This window comes from Vairimorpha necatrix, chromosome 11 (genome assembly GCF_036630325.1).
Source record: "Vairimorpha necatrix chromosome 11, complete sequence".
Lineage (NCBI taxonomy): Eukaryota > Fungi > Microsporidia > Nosematidae > Vairimorpha > Vairimorpha necatrix.
Window position 1 is genome coordinate 671,943 of NC_088826.1, and position 14,865 is coordinate 686,807.

At 30.8% G+C, this 14,865-nt stretch overlaps 1 protein-coding gene across 1 annotated transcript; it reads right to left on the reverse strand.

The window, feature by feature from the left end:
- Positions 1–5,996: 5,996 nt before the first annotated feature.
- VNE69_11118 (piggyBac transposable element) lies at positions 5,997–6,334 on the reverse strand (the record flags this gene model as incomplete). The annotated part of the gene is made up of 2 exons (XM_065475026.1): positions 5,997–6,008; positions 6,107–6,334. The coding sequence occupies 2 exons, from the start codon at positions 6,332–6,334 to the stop codon at positions 5,997–5,999; spliced, it is 240 nt and encodes a 79-aa protein (XP_065331098.1).
- Between the last annotated feature and the right edge of the window lie 8,531 nt (positions 6,335–14,865).

Genomic DNA, 14,865 nt, shown 5'->3' on the forward strand with positions numbered 1-14,865 from the left:
GTTTGTACATCTTTGAAGATTTACAAAAAGAGAAGAGTCCATACTGGACTTACAATGAGATGGAGATATTTAAAAGTCTTCAAAGAAAAACGTCTAGCAGCAAGAGCTGTTATGAAAAATTACAATGAAATCAACTCAATTAGATTCGAATATCTCAAAAAGAGAGTAGACGAAACTAAAAAGTTGATTCGCAAAGATAGATCGAAACTTTGGGCTTTAAGAGGAATAAAGCTCTTTAAAAGTAATAGATCCCGAGAATTCTGGCAATGGCTGAAAAATAGAAGTGTTTCCATTCGGTTGGATCAAGTGGCTCTAATTGACCACAATAAGATTCTTCAGACTTGCCGAGCAAAGAAGCTAGAAATAGCGAATAAATTTTACGCTGATTTGGCGTCAGAGAATGATATAGATGTCAATGTCTATGATAAATTAGATCTTGTTGATCTTCCCCCAGAGATAACAGATGAAGAATTTTTATCCGCACTGAAGAAATGCGGAAATAATAAAGCAGCCGGTCCTGATGAGATTCCAACCGAGCTATACAAACACTTACTGACTAGAGCAGTAGAAGAAAAATTCTTTAAATTCATTCTAAATGAATTTAATAAATATATTTGTGGAAATAGTACTCCTGAATATTGGAGCACGGCAAACATGATTTGCCTTCACAAAAAAGGAGATGAGACAGATCTGAATAATTATAGGGGAATCTCCTTAATTAACACAATTAGTAAGATCTATCTCAAGATAATAAATGACAGGTTAACTCAATTTGTCGAAGAACAAGATATACTCTCTAGATACCAAGCAGGATTTCGAGCAGGTGAAGAGTGTATGAACCAGATTACATCTTTACTAGAAATAGTGAGAAGAAGAGAATTTAGAGGCTTGAACACAGTAATGTGTTTCATTGACTTTGAAAAAGCTTATGATAATGTAAGTCACGACTTATTATTTGAAAAGCTTACAAAACTTAATATCCCATTGTATTTAATCAATACAATAAAGGATATTTATAAATATACCACCATGCGTGTGAAAATTGGGGGTGACACGTCAAGTGGCTATAGCTACAGAAAAGGAGTGAGACAAGGGTGCCCTTGTTCTCCAATGCTGTTCAATATATTCATCAATGATATTTTTGACGGCATAGAAGGAGTTTTGATCCCAAGATCAAATACGAGAGTTCCGGGACTGATGTTCGCAGATGATATTGTTGTCTTCGGAAACAACATTGATGATCTTAATAATAAGATCAATAGAATTTCTAATTGGGCGGTTAATAACAGAATGAGGATTAACTGCACAAAAAGCGGAATATTAGAATGGGCTGCTCATTCTAAAATACAAGAATTCCGAAGTTTGTATTCTCTCAGTACAGACTTTGGTGTGATTGAGGAAGTCACTGAATACAGATATCTAGGTGTCTTAATTAAAAGAAACACGCTAGAAGAACACTTGGTCAAAGACGCAGCAATGCGTGGCAAGAAAGCCTTGGACGCCTTGATGCCCAAGTTGATGAATAATAGCATCAACCTTTACTTCAAGGCGATCTTAATCAAATGTGTACTAGTACCCACACTAATGTATGGTAGTGAACTGTGGGGAATGTCAAGTACAAGAGCAGGTAAGATTAACAGGATCTTAAGAAAATCTATCAGAATGATATTCAAAAGAGTATTAGTTCCACTAGATAGAGCAATGGACGAGTTCAGTATCGAACGAATTCATATACAAGCAGCTTTAAGTAGATTTAGAGCATACAACAAGTGGAAACACAATAAGACAATCATATCGGATATAATTGCAATAAATCCGAAAGAAAGAAAAACTACCTGGAGTTCAAGAACACAAAGATGGTTAAAACGATTTGTCGGCAACGAATACGAACCAAGTGATAGTAAATTTATCACTTCAAAAATAATTGATGTACTAAGAAGTCGAAGAACTCTAAATACTTCCTTAGCTGCATCAATAGCAAACCAATATGACATAAGAAATTCACAAATAAAATATGTCATGAACAAAATAAATAATAGAAAAATTAGAACATATACTAGATTGAGATGTAATCTAGTAAAGTGGTCCCCAGCAATAGCATATTCAAAAAGAATACCAATGAGTTATAGAAACAAATGCTTTTTGTGTGATGGACCACAAGAAAATTTAGAACACTTTCTGCTGGAGTGCGTCTGTTTAACTGACATTAGATTATCTTTTGAAAATAAACTGCCTCTACTGACTTGTTCAAAAACAAATATCCGAGAAAAAACCAAACAACTCCTTGGTAATAAAATCGGACTAAAAAATAACCCAGAAAAGATAAAAGAACTTTGTTGGACTATAGAGTTCTTAGATAGAATGGTTGTCTCTAGAAGAATTTTATTTGAAAAGAAACTTAAGGAGATAACGAAACAAAATAATTAATATAGCTTAATTAAAAAAATGAAGATCTAGAATTAGAAGGAAGAAGTGTTATATTATTAACAAAAAGACTTATATTTAATTATATTTGACCTGGGAGAGGTCGGGCATGATACTGATGCTGTATTGTTCCGCTGAACTGAGTCGTGTTCTTAAATGGTGTATTGAGCCAGGCGTTTTCGTTTTTCATTAGACCCGTGAAAGTGGGTCTCTAGTCATATTATGACTAAGGATGTGTCCTATGGGAACAAACTTTTCTCCTACAAGCGAGGCCGTTAAGGTATGCTGGCGTGTAAACGCAATTATTGATGATTTTTTCTTTATTAGTGGAGTTTTTGGTGGCTTGGAGGCTTTTCTTCGTTTTGCTGATTCTGTCTTTTTTACAATAAACAATTTTATATTTTTTTTTTTTTAAACTTGATTTTGTTTGGCAAATATTTTATTGAATTAACAGAAATTTTTGTTTATGAAATAATTGCGCAAAACTAACTTATCTTTTTACATATAATAAATAAACAAAACACTGGGATACATATATATATATATATATTTTAGTTTTCAAAAAAACACTTTTTAATCTCATATTTTGAATTTATAAAAAATGCACGCATATGTGTATATGTCTATTAAACTAAACTTTAATTAAATAACACAGGTAGATACAGAGCATTTTAATAAACAACAGATGTTATTTATTGTCTTTAAGTGTATAACATAAAGTGAAAGAATGAACGAAATACAATTATAAGAAGCAACATAGTATTTTATTTTTAAAAGAGCTTTAGCCTAGTGGTCAGAGGCGAAGCTCGCTATTGACGTGTTAGGTTCGAATACATGTGGCTTTAAAGGAGTTTTACTTTTGATAAGGCAGTTGGAAACAGTTAAAATTCTGAAAATGTACATGACAAAATTAATTTTTCTAATGAAATTAAATGCGTATAGCCATAAAAAGATAGGAATCATGTGTTGAAACGCATTTTATGGACGAAAACCACATCACGCTTGTGATAATGTATCAATACATATAAATATCAGCAATAAACGGTCTAGTTGGGACTACAAAGTCAACTGGGTTTTGTTTCAAAAGCTAACCTGCAGATTTAAAATGGAGCAAAAGTCTACCCACGAGCCCCGTTCTATCGTATTCTGTAACACACGACAGAAAGTAATAAAGACTAACGGCCAACGCTGCCCAATAAAATGCTGGGCTGGTGATGTGGCGGGGTATAGGAGGCGTATGTGGATGCAGATGATTTTAGACACCTTGAGCTTGTACGACAGTGTCTTCATTCAAGATATTAAAATTATTTCCTTTAAGTTTCCCTCGGTAGGGTCATTTTAGACGCGATTTGAGATCTAAATGAAAAGTTCTTTTTGAGCCAAGTCTAATGGTTACGGCGGAGATTTCTACACCGACATGTATAAGAGATGTTTCGCGAGCAAGAATCAAACATCGCCGCTTTGAAAGAGCCACTCCCAAATAATTCTGGTCTCTGGGTGGGGTTATATCTACCTCTTACAAGCAAAGAAAAACATGAATTTTCAATGTCCTAGTGGGGGTTCTTCGCTTTTTTAATAGTCTTTTTACACTTTAATTGTTATTTTATTTTTAGGATTCTACAGTTCACTGGAATAAGTTTTTACACTACAGGCGAGGCCGTTAAGGTATTCTGGCATATAAGGCAATTACTAATGATTTTTCCATTTAAAGGAGTTTTTACCTTCTTTGGGCTTTTCTTCCTCAGTTGATTGTGTCTTTTTTACATAAATATTTTAACCCTTCTTTGCATGATTTTTGCTATTTTTTTAAAATAAATCAGGGCTATGTAATTAATGTTTTAGATTGAAGGAAAAATATTAAAAAAAATCCTTATGTAAATAAAAATATGTAATATGTAAAAAACAATATGATGGAAATTTACATCATCATGCATTGTCACATATTTAGCAGTACTAAATAAATAAAAAAATATTGTTTACTCAATCTTCTTTATTCTTTATGATAATTTAAAAAACAATTATTATTTTTTTTTAGGCACAAATTGACGCCACATTTACTACACGAAATTGTGGAATAGCCTTTACAGTTGGGAAATTTGCACCAAAGTGACCCACCTACTGTTGGCCAATGTTCAGCACCATCTTTTCTTATGTCTTTTGGAGGTGGTGGTGCTGGAGAACCTTTTCTTTTTTTTGTTAGTAATTTCTCTTCTAGTAAAATGGTACTGAGACGACCTCTTTTAGCGTCTTTGGTGGGTCCTCTGTTGCATAGCACAAAAGCCAATTCATTTCTGAATTGGCCCATTGTAAGTAGACTCTTTTTGGGTTCACCTCTTTCTTGAGCATTTTTTTTTATATATAATCCAAGAGTTTATAATAGCTAGATCAAATAAATGATAAAATATACGTAAGTACCACTTTTTAGACCTTATTGTTATATGATTTCTGCCCAAAAAGCTATCCATAAGATCTGCTCATCCCATATGTTTATTGTACTCTTGGATAATAAACGGGCAAGTAATATCAATTTTTCTTTTTATTGGCCTGTCATATCTATTGACTTTAGTTACAGGCAATGCCCCAGCATAAGAAGATAGCAGGGTTACTATTTTATTATCTTTCCAAGCCACAAAACTCAAAGCTATACCATCATGCACAGACACTCTTTCCTCAAAACCACATTGGGCACAGATTTTTTCATGAAGTTTTTCTTCTCGGGAAGTTTATTATTGGAAATCCTGTTTTGTTGCACAGTTCCCACTGTGTAAATGCCTGATTTAGCTAAAAAAAACTACCAATGGCAAAGATGTATAAAAATTATCAAAGTATATGATATGGTTTTGCTTTCTTGGCACTCCTCGAAGTAAACGAACTACAACATTTCCTGTTGCACCAAGATCTGGTTCATCTGTGAGCTTTTCTGTATTCTCTTGTCCAGAATATACCTCAAACTTGTGGGCATATCTCTTCAAATCACAGAGAACATATAATTTGAAGCCCCATTTATGTAGCTTATTAGGCAGATATTGTTTTAAAAAATGCCTTATTTTCGTAGTATACATCTGTTCATCCACAGAAAGTCTTTGATCCATTGGCACTGTGGCAAACCTTTCATTGAGATGCTTGATAACAGGGCGGATTTTATAAAGCCTGTCATGTTCTGGATGACCTATAGGTTTGTGAAGATCATTGTTATTAAAATGTAACGATAACTTTATTTTCTCAAACTTGTTCAGTGGCATTGTTGAAGAAATCGGCTCATATCCAAACTTTGGCGACCAGTATGATCTTGTGCTAGGAAATTTGATTACTGACATGTACAATAATAAACCTAAGAACTTATACAAATCACATTCTGTAACTGTTATAGATGAACTGGGATTACTCTGTATTATGTATAAATTTGTCTCCGCTACTAATGTTTTGAAAAATCTTCAGTGATAAAATAGTTAAAACATTGATATAGAGTTTCTAGGCGTGATAGACCACCTGAAGCAGTAGAACTCCCCAAGAAAGTAATTTTATCTTCGTCATACACAAGATTCCTTTTTTTCCAAATCAAGCTTCTTTTGTCAAATAGAAAACTGGATGAAGACTGCAAATTGGATGAAGTTGATGGGTGAGAGGGTTCTTGATCTTCTGTTTCTACAAGAGGAGGATCAATGTCACAAGTTTCATCCACATCATCCCCATCATCATCATCATCATCGTCGTCGTTCTCCTCCTGCAACACTCTTATAACTTCAACAGTATCGCGGTTTTCATCATCGGAATCTTGGTCATCGAGGTCATCTTCTGAGAGCCAACCGCCTTGTAACTTATTAAGATAATCTTCAATATCTCTTTCATTCAAGTTTTCCCAAAAAAACAACATAAAATAAACATTTACAAAAAAATCTTTGCCATACATTACAAGTGAAATTACTGAATAGAGATGTAAATTTCCATCACATAGTTTTGAGAAATTTATTCACAGTGTTTTGATATAAATTGTACATAAAACAACAAAAACATGAAAACAAACCTTATTTCCACTTTTACTGTATTTTATATATCCGTTTATTTCCATAAAACAAACATAAATCAGGCTCCTTTTTTCCAGTCACAACAAACAGCGGAATGACAAGTTCTAGGCCTGGTAATTGACAGTGACGTTTGTTTTTTTCGACAAATGAGTTTTGTTGTACGCAATAGTTGCCTAAAATGTTGCCAGAAACAACAAATTTACAGTACAAAGGTTTTAAGTACCTTTTTTTGTTGACTAAATATTATGATGGAAATTTCCATCACCATGCAAAGAAAGGTTAATTTTTTTTTACAATTCCGTCTTTTTTACAGAAAACATTTTTATTTTTATTATTTTTATGTAATGTAGTTTTACAAGTAAAATTAGAAATTTTGTTGGTTGGTTTTTTTTCGAGGACTTTGTTGTTTAATGAACGTTCCATGAATTTAAAAAGTATAAATAGAAAAAAAAATATCAGAAATTATGAATGTGTCAGAGTCTGGATATCAATGTTCATGACACAGTAAAAGCATGGGGTTACACTATGATGCAGTGTATATTACAAATGAAATCTGAACCAGTTCATATGAATATATGACTTCTTTTTCCAACTTCTCATGTGTATCAAATTTTCTCTATATGCGTCGTTTTTCCCTAAAAACTTTAGAACTATTCTTATAATATTCGTTTTATTTATGCGAATTTATGAAAGTTGCTTTTTTTCTGTATTAGATTTTCAAAATTTTATCCAGTTTATGGCTTTGAATAATCATATTTTCCCCCATTAATGTTTAAAATCAATTTCCAATTCATTTATAAATTAGAATAATTGAATTTCTTTTATTTAAAACAAAATTTTCATAATTTAATACTCAAGAAAACTATTTTTTTTGAAATTTTAGATCATCATATATTTATGTGATATTCTTGTGGAACGTTAGATGTAGTTATAGCCCAAAAAATATGTTTTTTTTCAAACAAATACTCATATTGTACATAATGTCTTTCATTTATTTTCTTGTACGTCCAAGAAATAGCAGCTAACTACAAAGAAGCTTTTAGTAATGGCACCAATAATTATTTTTTGTAACTGTTCATGTAGACCTTCAAATATTGCATTTCCTTAAAACATCCAAGCCTCATTTTAAAATCATTTAAATATCGATATTATCCACACAATTTCTCCTGCCTATTGTTTTCAATATAACTAATTTTTCTTTAGTGCTTCATTTTTACGTCACATTGCACTCATCTGTAATTATTTTACAAGGGTCCGTTAGTTAAGTATAATTCACCAACGTGCTTCATAGATAATAATAGAAATATTGTAAGAGTCTACTTGGCCCATTGCTATATCATCATATTTTATAAGTATTAGGAGACATAATTAAAGGAAATAAATGCATGATATTTAAGAAATTAGTTTTACTAACCTTTCACTGGAGAAAAAAATTATATATGTATTTTTCAAGCTCTAATAAGAAATTAAAGGGCTCTATCACATAGGAATTACAAAATTAAGAATATCGTAGCTCTATTTACAACATCGTTATACATCAATTTGTTTTACATTATTTCCAAAATGATAATAGAAACAAAATGAAATGTGAGGTTCTTCTAATGTGTAAAATCGAGGTTTTTTTTTTGCTAGATTAAATTAGGACGGATTGCAAAAAAAATGATACTTGAATATTCTTGTAAAAGAATTTTAAAAAACTATGATAATGTACACTTAAACAGAATTGATTATTGTCTTTGGTTTTTGACTCTAAAATCACAAAACAGTAAAAAAATTACATGAAAACAAAAATAACAAAGTAAATAATTGGAGCATAGAGTCGAAACGCAAGTTAAAAACCAAATATTATACTATAAAACCTTTATGTCTATTTTGAAAGGTGAGTTACATAATGTAATTAATTTTTAAACATGACTGAATTATATATTAGATTATTTGCACAAGATTTCTATTAGTGTGCTAGTTTTTTTTAGGTTCAATTCAAAGTTCAATGAATTGTTCCCAAAGAAAAAGATTTTACATATAGTTAATATTGTAAATTATGCCTGCTTTATTTATGTTTAGGTATAGTTATATGATCGAATAAGAATTTTCAAACATTTATTGAATTTTTATTTTTGGTAAATACATAGATATTTAGAATATTTCTGTAGGACTGATTTTATTCAATATGTTAAAAATACGTGGGGGTATATTGATTTATTCACTAAAATATATGCGAACATGCAATCATAAAAGTTGAAACAAATTAATGAAGCGATTTAAAAAAAATTTAAACGATCTTTGCTGAAAATGAAACTTAAATAATATATAAAAAATTGTGACATATAACCCATATGAATTTAAAATATAAAGTGTAAAAACATACAGAATCGTTCAAATAAAAACAATTTGTAGTCTTGTAAACAAGATGATTGCATATAATTACATTCGAAAAAAAAGATATGACACAGCCCTTTTTATCTACTAACACTTTAAGTGGAATTGCATAGTAATGAAGGTTTTTTATATTTAGCAAGGCAGGGGGTTTCTTTCTAATTGCATTTTAGTCTCTTGGCTGTTTCGTCCTTATAAATATCGATCAAAAGTAATAGTTATGATATTTTACTTAATAACTTTGACTTGTTATTTTATTCTATATTAAGTATAACATTATTACTCCAATGAATAATTTTCTTGGCTCTGAATAGGTTGTTAGTTTTTGCTACCGATATTATTGAATATCTATCTGTTTTATACAAATATAGGACGGGAGCTTATTAGGACAAGATTTTACATCTCTCCTGCTCAAATCGCGGTACGTCTGGGTTGAATTCAGCGGAAGAATTAAATTAATCCAGTAAAAAACAATATTCTAGAGAACACTTTGGCATATTGGCCATTATATGTTCGAGTAACGACATAAATACATACAGAGTAGAGGTGTCTTAATTCTTTAAATGTTGATCTTTCTGTTTTTATGTAAAAAATCATAGAGAGTATATTCTTAGATAATTTTCATTAGATTCAAAGAAATACAAACACATTCCATCATTATAAATTTGGGAGTTGAAACAGCGATAGGGGCTTTATCATGTTGCTACAGATTGTGTCTTATATTCAAATCTCTGATATAATGCGGGGTGTTTATACTATATAAGAACATTTATATTAATTTTGACCTATCCAAATCTTAACAAATATCTCTAATTTCTCAAATGTTCACTTGTATAAAACAAAAAATAATTCATCTTCTCCATCTTGGATATTGTGATACGATTAATTGTAATTTAGTATCTGTTTATGGATTCATTGGTGTATTCCTTTTTGATTTTGTATTACTATCACAGGGAAAATGTTTTTACCAAAAGCTTAAATCGTTTACGTGATCTAATTGCCTTGTTTTCTTTTTCAAGTGTTATATTGTATATTTTTTTAATCAACTCTGGAATTTTAAAATTTGATAGCCACTTACAAAGCAATGTAAGAATGTAAGTTACATATCAATCCCTTTGCAAAATGCCCAGAACAAAATCAAGTCTTTACACTATATTTCCGTATTTCTCCCGATATTATCGTAGTTCAACAAATATGCACACGTTTATATATTCTATTTCATTTTATTGGTTTTATAAAAGATCTTTGCAATCATTATTTCATATATAAAGGTCGCTTATTTTTTTATTTAATATCGGTAAAAAAAGTACTATGTATTTTTAATTCTGAGCCCAATAACTTATATTTTTGTCTCTAATGAATAAAACGAAGGTAAATCAAGTTTAAACCAAACAAACTTAAAAAAGATCCATCAGTACATTAATTAATAATAGATAAAAGGGGTTTATCGAATATTCGAACCGCATGTTTTTTTAATTTGGTTTTATGGAAATTAATTGCAATTTTTAGTTCTAAAATAGTATTTTTTATTGAAAACATTTGGAACTTTCATCTTAGATAGTATTTTTGTTTTTTTCATTTGCCATTCCTAACAAATTCCTATCTTTCCATTTGTGGCAAAAAAGGATTATCTATGTAAGAAAATATCGCTTTGTTTTTGACAATTCTATTATATAATTTTTGATAATTTAAATATAATTTGAGATTTGTTTTTTTAAAATATTAGATGTCCTACCTCCCGTCTAATGTATATAGCTCATAAAGGGATTTTCGCTTTCATGATTTGGTAGTTACATAGAAGTTATTCAAATGTATATTATGATATTGTCATTCATTCATTTTAATTTTTATGTTCTCATAAGATATAGATCTGCAACAAAAACAAAATTTTATTAGCTGCAAACTTTTCATATTAAATTAGAGATGAATTTCAGTCTATAAGTAACATTTATTTATAAAACTTTACTCTAAAAGAGAAATACTTACTCTTTAGTATATAGTTTTTGTATTAGAATTTGATATAATCAAAACAGTACTATAAAAATGACGAAAAAGCATACTCGGGGTTTTTTATATGAAATAATATCTAATATCCTATTTTTTTGTGAATTCTAAATAATTATCAGTAATATGGTTTGTGTACATCGAGAATCTGTCTATATTTTGTATATATATTATAGAGGCATCTAAACATCTCTTCTCTAGTAACGATGGCTTTGTAAATTAGCTAAATAGAAATATTATTTTCAACTACTATTCTTATTTCAGGAAAACAATATTTTATTTAACTATTATATATATTTAAAAATTCCTAAAAGCCTGAAAGCTGCACGAATAAACAAACTTGTTTCTACTATATCCAAGGATAATGCTATAAAAGATATGGATGTTTTCATCATCATTAGTATCCTTAGTTGCCTGAAATTAGTTCAATTATTGCTTAATTTAATATTTATAAAGATATTAGTTAGGTCGAGATCGATTTCTATATCAGACGTTACGGACTACTAGGTTGTGTAAAAATGAATCAAGAGTTGTTATAGAGTCAAGTATCATGGATTTATAGAAAAGTTGTTTTTGCGAATATTATTTTGTTTATCTCTATAATGATGTATTTATCCAGAAATTATATGGGAAAACCTTTGAAATATAGTAATTTTTTATAAAAATAAAAAAAAACTGATGCTTGCAATAGTTAACAAGAAATTTTTACGAATATAAGCTATAAGTTAAATCTAAAACTTTTGTTACGAATTACAAGTACGAAGTTCTTTTTCATGCTTAAATAGATTACAAATTATACCTGTCACACGACATCCTTCCTGTACCTATTACAAGCCCAGTGAGACTCTAATATTTGAACCCCGGGCTGTCATATCTCAATTACAGCCGGGTCATGGGCGTAAACAAATACGTCTCCGTCAACAAACAAATGACGAATAAGAAAATGTCTATTCTATTGAATATGGCCAGAATATGGAAAGCTGTACAAGAGACCAGCTTCCCCTCCAATAAATGATATGCTTGACGTTTATTATAAATAAAACATAAAAGGATGAATTTCTAGCCCTTCACCGAGTCATGAGAGATTATAAAACCAATAAATAGTTTACTAAAAACTCATATATAGACACACCGAGCAGCCAGGGAGGCAGCCAGTGTCACAATGGCGACAATGCGAATGCCAAAGATAATTTAGAGAATATTATCAAAAAACTAGCAGGAATGCTTACAACTGAAAAATACTGCAAATTTAAGGGAACTAGAGGAGAAAACCCAAGAGATTTTATCCAGCAATTTACAGAGTTAGAAGGTGAGAAAACACCGGAACAAATCTATAAAATTATAAAAACAAAACTAGAATTTAAAGCCCTCGCATGGTTCGAGGCAAAGGAAGGTCACGAAATACACGATTATGAAAGCTTCATAAAAGAGTTTGAGGAGGAATATCTGCCGGTATCGGAACCCGAAGATAATGAAAATATGTTTTTTGAACTAATATTCAAAGGCCCAAAATTTCAGGACATCATAACTTACGTATACGAGCTAATGAAACGTTCAGAACGAAAGGAAAAGAAACTAATTTACGCAAGAAGGAAGATTAAGGAATACGTCCAGAATGACAACTATCTTTTTAGATAAACTTGAAGATAGTGAATCCTGGAATGATTTATTGTGGTTCTGCAAGAGATACGAACAGAAGATAAACCTACAAATAAAAAACAAAATTAACGGAATTAACCTTAATAATAACAGACGAGAATCCACAAACTCGGAAAAAAGTAACAAAAAAAAGGAGGATAGAGTAATAAAGATAGCGACCTAATAAAACATATTGACGATATTAGACCAAGAATAAGGTTGGAAAGCGGATCTATAAATATAAACACACTTTTAGATACAGGAGCGATTGACTCCATAATCAGAAAGGATATGGCTGAGAAATTAAAACTAAAGATAATTTCAGTAAACTCTACAATCAAGGGAATAAGTGGGGAAATGAAAATATATGGACAAACGACCCTATACATCAAAAAAAGAAAGACATAAAATCTATAAAATGTCAAGTGCTAGAAAACGTCGAAGAGGAACTGATCCTTGGATTCAACGAAATAAATGAATCTGGCCTTTCAAAATATATAATCAGAACAGGATTGAAAAATAATAACTTAGACAAATAAAAAATAGTCTTAGTTTTAAAACTAGTAGATGAACAACAAGAAAAAACACCAGAAGTTAATATAGAAGATTTGAATTTAGATAAAACTGTTATTAAAGAACATATCGATGAGTTACGACACATGGTAAACAAATACAAATCCATATTTCTAGAAAGTAAACAAAGAATACATTATATTTACAACATGCAATTGAACTTATTCACTGGCCAGATAAAATAACATGTGTGAAATACAAAAGATCACCGAAAGAACATGAGTTCATAAAAAAGGAAGAAATAAATTTTTAGAGTGTGGGCTTATTGAAGAAAGTAATAGCAATTTCATTTCACCAGTAGTAATAGTAAAGAAAGAAGGGAAAAGGCCAAGGTTTTGCATTGATTACCGCAAATTAAATAAATTAACAGGTAAAAATGGATTATCCAATCCTAAGAATCGATTAAACCCTAGATACACTATCTAGAGCACAGTACTACACCACGTTAGACATGAAGAGTGGTTACCACCAAGTATATCTAAGAGATGGTGATAAAGAGAAATCGGCCTTTTACACAAGAGAAGGCATCTTTCAATTAAAACGAATGCCGCATGGATAAACGCACCATTTACTTTCCAGAAAATTATGAATAGGCTATTCAAAGAAATACCACACAAATTTGTAGTAATCTATCTTGACGACGTTTTAATCTATTCAAAAACCAAAGAAGAACACCTTTTACATCTAGACAAGGCATTACGGATTATAAAAGACATTGGTTTCAATCTTAAACATAAAAAAATGCAATATCTTCAAAACCAAAGTAGAATTTATAGGCTACGAGATAACGAAGGGCGAAATGATAATACCCATGAAACAGAAAACCAAAGCTTTAGAATTTGCAGAGCTGAAAACAAAGAAAGACGTTAGAGCATGGATGGGATTTACATCCTTTTCCAACCGATTTATAAAAAATTATGCGGCCAAAATGGTTCCGTTGTACGAAAGCATTAAAGGAAAAAGAAAAAAATCAGTAATTAAAAAAATAAGGAAATTAAATATTAAACGCGAAGAAAATGTTAGACCTGATAAAATATTGGGAGGAGGTGGATTGTACAAGAAATATTCACTAGATGAGAAAGAATATAAAGTGAATTGGAAGGATATCATGTGGATTATAGAATCAGATCCAGCAGAGTGGATCTTTCGAAAGGAGGGGAGTGTGTCACACGACATCCTTCCTGTACCTATTACAAGCCCAGTGAGACTCTAATATTTGAACCCCGGGCTGTCATATCTCAATTACAGCCGGGTCATGGGCGTAAACAAATACGTCTCCGTCAACAAACAAATGACGAATAAGAAAATGTCTATTCTATTGAATATGGCCAGAATATGGAAAGCTGTACAAGAGACCAGCTTCCCCTCCAATAAATGATATGCTTGACGTTTATTATAAATAAAACATAAAAGGATGAATTTCTAGCCCTTCACCGAGTCATGAGAGATTATAAAACCAATAAACAGTTTACTAAAAACTCATATATAGACACAACGAGCAGCCAAGGAGGCAGCCAGTGTCACAATACCATCAGGGGGATTACAATACAGAGTAAAAAGAAGGTTTAAATTAAACTATCATATTTCTTAAATTGTCATAGCTTTTAAGTTTTAATTGCGCGGTTTCAATCTAGATGTTTCTTTTATTTCAAAAAAAACACAATTTTTCGTACTTATATAATCTTTAATTATTATTGTCGAATGCTCCTTTATTTACGAATTGCATGGGGGTAAAAATATATAATATTTATAGAAGGATACGACACCTCTCCCCTAAATTGAAGTATCTGCTTTAACTCGTGTTTTGTTAAGCCTGTATACTTTT